The sequence below is a fragment of the Aotus nancymaae genome, unplaced genomic scaffold (assembly GCF_030222135.1).
Source record: "Aotus nancymaae isolate 86718 unplaced genomic scaffold, 86718_ANA_hifiasm-v0.15.2.pri h1tg000025l, whole genome shotgun sequence".
NCBI classification, from domain to species: domain Eukaryota; kingdom Metazoa; phylum Chordata; class Mammalia; order Primates; family Aotidae; genus Aotus; species Aotus nancymaae.
This window is the reverse complement of record NW_026988438.1, coordinates 7,245,307-7,251,669: the sequence shown is the minus strand read 5'-3', so window position 1 is coordinate 7,251,669 and position 6,363 is coordinate 7,245,307. Positions and strand designations below refer to the sequence as shown.

Here is a 6,363-nt window from a genome sequence, read left to right as displayed (position 1 = left end):
ACAATTGTATACTGAGCAAAGCTGTCAAAATGATATAAAAGTTGTATCTATTTTCATAGTATTTTAATTCCAATAATTGTTTAAAAAGTATTCATTTTTATCTACAATACTCCTATTTTCACAAAAGCTGAAGAAACATTTAAGTATACACTAAGTGTTAACATTTATTTTGCATTTATATTTCTGAATGTCTGGTAACATAAAACAGAGTGAAGCAAGTTATTGTCAATGAAAAGAGTCAAACTCTGTAAAATATTTGAAGAGATTTATTTGGAGTGAAATATGAGTCATCATGTCCTACGACATGGCCGCAGGAGATGCTGAGACATGTGCCCAAAGAGGTCGTGCTACACCTGGGTTTTATATGTTTTAGGGAGGAGACATAATGGGTGAATTCAAGAATTTTCGGAATGGCAATTGGTTGAAAGAATTTATCTAAAGACCCAGAATCAAAAGAAGGAATGTCTGGGTTAAAATAAGGGGTTGGGGAGACCAAGTTGTTCTTATTATGCAGTTGTTCTTATTATGCAGTTCTTATTATATAAACATCATATATCAGGAAGATATCAAGTGGCTTCCATTATACTGACTGACTCCTGATGGTACAGACACAGTCACACTTAGGGCTGAGAAAATATTCAGTTTATTAAATATTGCAAATGGATGGAATATCAGATACATCATCTCAATATGTAAATATTCGATTCCATCTCAACATCCAATTTAGAATACCTGGATTTCTTCTTTGCTTTTCTCTAATAATTACAACTGGGATCATTATATATTTTATTAGTTTCTTCAGTCTTTAAGATATTTTTTAAATGATGGTCAAATAAACTTCAAGTTATCTCCAACTTTTTCTGAACAACACATTTCCGTTCTTAACATACAGGCTTTTAATTCACACACTTGATGCTACTCAGTGGCGTCTTATCTGCAGTAGGAAGAAGGAAATTGTGTTTCAATGAATAGTATAAAACCATTTAACTCTTACTCATTATTTATTACCTTCTTCTTGCTGACACAATATGTAAAGCTCTTTTGGTTCTGTTTGCCACTAGACTCAATACTATTTTCATAACATTGAAGTGTAATCAAGATATTTAAGGTCCAAGAAGTGATAACCAAATGGAGCTTGCATACCAGGTGACTCCATCTTGGCCAAGGGTTACACTTGAGAAACATCCATGCCCAATAAAGCTAATTAATTTTTTGATACCCCTCAGGAAAAAAAACTGTTGATATTCACAATGCATTACAACGTTTCTCTCATGTGCCTTTCCCCATCCTTTTTCTTCTCTACCTCCTACTATTCCTCTCTTCAGTGTAATTAGTTACAAACTCTTACATAGTGCTTGTTATATCCCAAGCACCATTCTAGGTACTTCACATATACTAACATATTGAATCCTTACAGTAAGCCTATGATTAGGTGCTACTATTAGTGCCATATTACAGATGAGAAAACTGAGACTCAGAGAGTTAAACTTGACCAAAATCACAGAGCAAATAAGTGGCAGGGTCAGAGTAAGTGCACTCAGCAGCAAGCAGGAGGTTACAACGCTTCCCAAAGCCTTTCATCAACTCATCCTCTTAGCACCTTTCCTTCCTTTGCTTATTTTCTCTTTCTCTGTGTTTCTTGTCGCTAGCCAGTAATTATCTTCTTCATTGAGATTCTAGCAATCCAATCAGTAACCTCCATTTCTTTTTTAACCCACTACCTCAGGATGCCTGAGTAAGAGCCAAGAGGTAGTTAGCCAGCCTGAACCCTCCTTTGGGGAAGGCAGGGAAGAGGGGAGCAAGGGATGGAGTTGGAGAAGGTTCTGTGGATACCCGTGGATTGTGGCTGCTTTCTTCCCCACTAAAAAGAAATTTATGTTTTAACCTGTGTGTGGGATCCAAAGAAATATCGAAAACAAATAATAATAATATCATCATAGAATACAGCCAGAATGAGATTGAAGTTATAAGCTTGGGAGGCCAGGTTGCACTAGAACAAGACATATTGTCCTCAAGCCTTCCCCCCAGTGGCCTTCTGACATTTTTTTCTTCTTAGTGTGATTTCAAATGCACTGTCAGAAGCAACATTAATGGGGATAAAGATGACTTGCTATTGATCATTTGAGGAAAGAATCAGATGGCAAATAAATACATAAAATAGAATACAGAGCAGCCACCTAAGTTTGGTACTGTCAAAGTGGAGTTAAAAAGCTTTGGAGGTCATAGGGTTTCCTGTGCCATAAAAATCTCACATCAAATCAAATAATGTATACTTAGGCTGCCTTCAAACCCAAGGGAGCTCAAGCTTTTATTTTTATTTTTCTCAAACAACATCTAATCAAATAAATAATAACTTTTGCTTTCCAGTTTTCAAACCATAGCCCTATTATGATCTGGTTATTTTCATAATGGGGGCCAATCATACAGGATGACACCAGTGCTTGGAGAATACTATACAAACATCCACTTTGTCTCTAAGTCAGATTGATCCATATCAAGCTACAAGAAGAAAATTTCTAATCAGTTGTCAAATTCTAGTACTCCAGTAGACTTTCATATTCATGACCTTGGGGCATTTTGAAGTGCTAAATAGCATATCATGACTTTTTACATTACAACTCTTATAGATTAAGAGATTTTTTAGAGGTTTGCTGCATTTATGTGTCTGTGTTTGTGAGAGAGATTATTAGAGCAACCCTTGTATATATAGGAATTAGGACTGAAATAATATCTCAGCTGTCAATATTTGGAAATTTAAGATTAGAGATCAAACAAAATGCACTTTAATCCTATATGAGGAAATAGTATCACAGAAACTTTTAAAAGATATGTTTTATAGCACTGGCCTTACAAATAAATGTCGGCAGTTTCAGAAACTCCAAGAAAGTTTATGATCTTTCTTCCCTTCCTTGATTTCTGAAATACAAAGAAATCCCAATTCTAATAATATCAAGAGTTTTCTACTGATTTCCTAGTAACGGATTTTAATAGGAAAAGAATACCTGTCAGGGAAAATGAATGAGAATAGACAAGGCCTTAGTGGCATGTGCCCCAGTGAAAATGATGAGAACCACCCTCAAGTAAATGAAGTGGTGATTCACTTATTTAAAAGTGGTGGATTTTTTGAGACAGGTGAGGGTAGTCTGCTGATCAAGTACTTGACCAAAACATAAATTAGTGGTGTCTTGAATTTATATTGTGGAATGTTTGCCGTCTCAACTCAAGTGTCATGAAATAGTGCATTACATTGGACAATTGTATCTATACATTGAAATTCCTTAACCACACATCAAAATTTTATATAATGACTCCACTGTAACATAAAAATGATATAATTTTTGATTTTAGAGGCAAATACTTTTATTCTTATTTTGGAAATAAAAGAAAATAAAACATTAATTGGTAACAATTACTAAGTAGAAGAGATATGCAAATGTCAATGTCTACTATTTATTTTCTTTTTAAACTTTGAAATACCTGTATTTTCTTCTCACATTTGACTCCAGCATATTCAGTGCGGCAGGAACACACATTGGGAAATATGCATCTGCCTCCATAAAGACATTTTGGGTTGCAAATTGCTGCAATACACAAAATTTTACAGTAACCATCTTTTGACATGAAATGCTTGTGATGTATTCTATTCCAGTTGTCTGAGGCTATGTGGTGACTGGACACTAATGCCATCACAAGAATCTATTAATGAACCATTGATGGATGGATCTAATCTATGCGCTCCCATCTTTCAGAACACATATACACATCAAAAACAAAACACCCAAAACTCAAACAATGCTTTTGGAATTTCATAAAGATATTATTAAAAGAAACAAAAATTTCATTGACTATATTTTAAAGTATTTGAAATACATCTCTTTTTTTTTGAGAAGCCCAAGTCATTAACAGAAGATAGCATTTATAATTTGCTTTTTAACATTTAGCAAACATTTAAAAGAGAAAACTCAATACTAGCTAGTGTATGGAAAAACTGACAATTTTTACACTACCATTAGAAGTTTAACGTAAAACAACTCTACTGGAAATTTCTGAAAAATACTCATACTGCCTATATCAGAAATTTCTTCCTTGAAATCTTTTCTAAGGCAATTAAAAATACCTATATCTATCTCAATATCTCAATTTATTTATCATCTATTTGTAGAAAGAAAATGTTTATAATACTTAATAATAACTTGTAAATAACTAAAATCTTAAACATAAGGGGGGAGGCTAAAGCAACTTTTGTAATATTTATATTGTGGAATTAATATATTGTTTAAAATTTTGTTTTTAAAGGACATAAATATTTTTAAGCAATATTGAGTGAAAATTAGCATATTAGCATACCATAAAATTATGTAATAGTTACTATTTCAATATCACATACTTGAAGCTTACACATTCAAGAATAATATGTCCTTTAAGATAAGTGCAACATTGACAGTATATGTTTTCATCAGGACTGCTGTATACAGTTGGGCAGGTTGTGTAATCAATCCACAAGGGCTCCACAGTGAAGGAAGCAGCATTCACATGATAGAAACCATAGATCTGAATATTCATTACAACAATTTTCCAGCAGATGGTAGTAACATATTTTGTTTAAGAAATATCAATATACTTTGGGAGGCCGAGGCGGGTGGATCACGAGGTCAAGAGATCGAGACCATCCTGGTCAACATGGTGAAACCCCGTCTCTACTAACACAAAAAATTAGCTGGGCATGGTGGCGCGTGCCTGTAATCCCAGCTACTCAGGAGGCTGAGGCAGGAGAATTGCCTGAACCCAGGAGGCGAAGGTTGCGGTGAGCCGAGATCGCGCCATTGCACTCCAGCCTGGGTAACGAGCGAAACTCCGTCTCAAAAAAAAAAAAAAAGAAAAAAAAGAAATATCAATATATTTGGACAGTTTCTCAATAGTTGGAAATAAAAAACTTGAAGTAGCATGACTTTTTAAATTCACATAAAAATGCTGCAGGGTACAGAAACAGGGCTCACAGCTTCAGGCTGTGCTCAGACAACCTCAATCTGCAACCACTGAAGCATATTTCTTCATTAATGTGTTTTTAACATCTTCTCATCCTTCTCTCTGAGGTCTACACAGAGCTCACTCCAGAACAAGCAGTCCACGTTGAGGTTGCTAATTCTTTTTTTTCTAGCATTTTATCACATCTAAATTCCAATTAGAATTATCAATTTTTGAGCATACATTTCTTATGTAAATACCAGCACTTAATAGTACTTTGATATGCCTTTCTAAGATAAGAATTGTATAAATTACAAGAGCATTTACTAGTAAAATAAGGTTTAAGTGTCACAAAAATTTCATGCAAAATTTCTGATGCATGGGAACAAGGGTGTGGTTCAAAAGACATTGAAATGGAAGGTACATTATTTCTAGTAAAAAAGCATGATCATAATAAAACTGTGTAATTTCAGTTTACAGTACACTTGGCCACCAATTTTGAAATTATATAATTATTAACCATTTGGAAATATTTTGAGGGACTTCCAGTTTTTCCCATTAAGTTAATCATTGTTAATATTTTAACATGTTATTTCAAGTTTCTACAAAAAATGTCAAAATTGCATAAAATTTGATCTTCCTCTACACCTTAAGATTTCATCTATGTAGAAATTTTTGACTAACATGGGATGGAAATATAATAACACTTTAAAAATGCAACAGAAATTAATTCTGGAAGGTGAAACTTAGAGTGAATAATTTTTAATACATTTCCATATTTTCTAAGGTGTCCATGATAAAGATGTATTCATCTTATAATATGAAATAATATTTAAACTTCTGTATATCAACACCTTCTTTGGTCTACCTGGGCAACTTTATTGGTAATCCACAGACCATAATTTGAAATTATCTCTGTCACACAAACTATTAATATATTACACTATACTTTTGCCTTTTAAATGGATATAAAATTTAGTAAGTTTTATTTCTAAAATCATTTTTTAAAACATATCAGCACGCTGGAGTTTTTTACCCCTATGGATTTGTCCTAAAGCTATACTTTAATTGTTATAATAGATTCCAATTCAGAACACATTAGTAAGAAAAATATCCTGTGGGCTTACGTATTTGACACTGCACTCCTTCCCAGGAGGAAGGACAATGACATATGCTGGGAGCAATGCATTCACCACCGTTTTTACATTTCTGCAAGCAGACAGCTGCCAATTGAAATAAAAACAAGTTAAAACTCTTCACTACTAGTCAAATCCTATCCATAACCCTTGAAATTTTTCGTTAGAGAAAGGAAAAGAAATAGTTAAAAGTCAGTGACTAAAGAAACTTTTTGACCCTAATATTTATCAAGAATATTCTTGAATGTCACTATATATTCTT

At 33.5% G+C, this 6,363-nt stretch overlaps 1 protein-coding gene across 1 annotated transcript in view; it reads right to left on the bottom strand.

The window, feature by feature from the left end:
• Positions 1 to 518: 518 nt before the first annotated feature.
• Positions 519 to 6,363, bottom strand: part of VWDE (von Willebrand factor D and EGF domains) — a 79,146-nt gene continuing 73,301 nt past the window's right edge. Inside the window, exons 29-31 of the mRNA XM_064380360.1 lie at positions 6,093 to 6,188; positions 3,478 to 3,581; positions 519 to 934 (exon numbers count right to left, since the gene is read on the bottom strand). Coding sequence (XP_064236430.1) covers positions 920 to 934; positions 3,478 to 3,581; positions 6,093 to 6,188 — 215 coding nt within the window. The 3' untranslated portion in view covers positions 519 to 919. The remainder of the gene's footprint in view (positions 935 to 3,477; positions 3,582 to 6,092; positions 6,189 to 6,363) is intronic.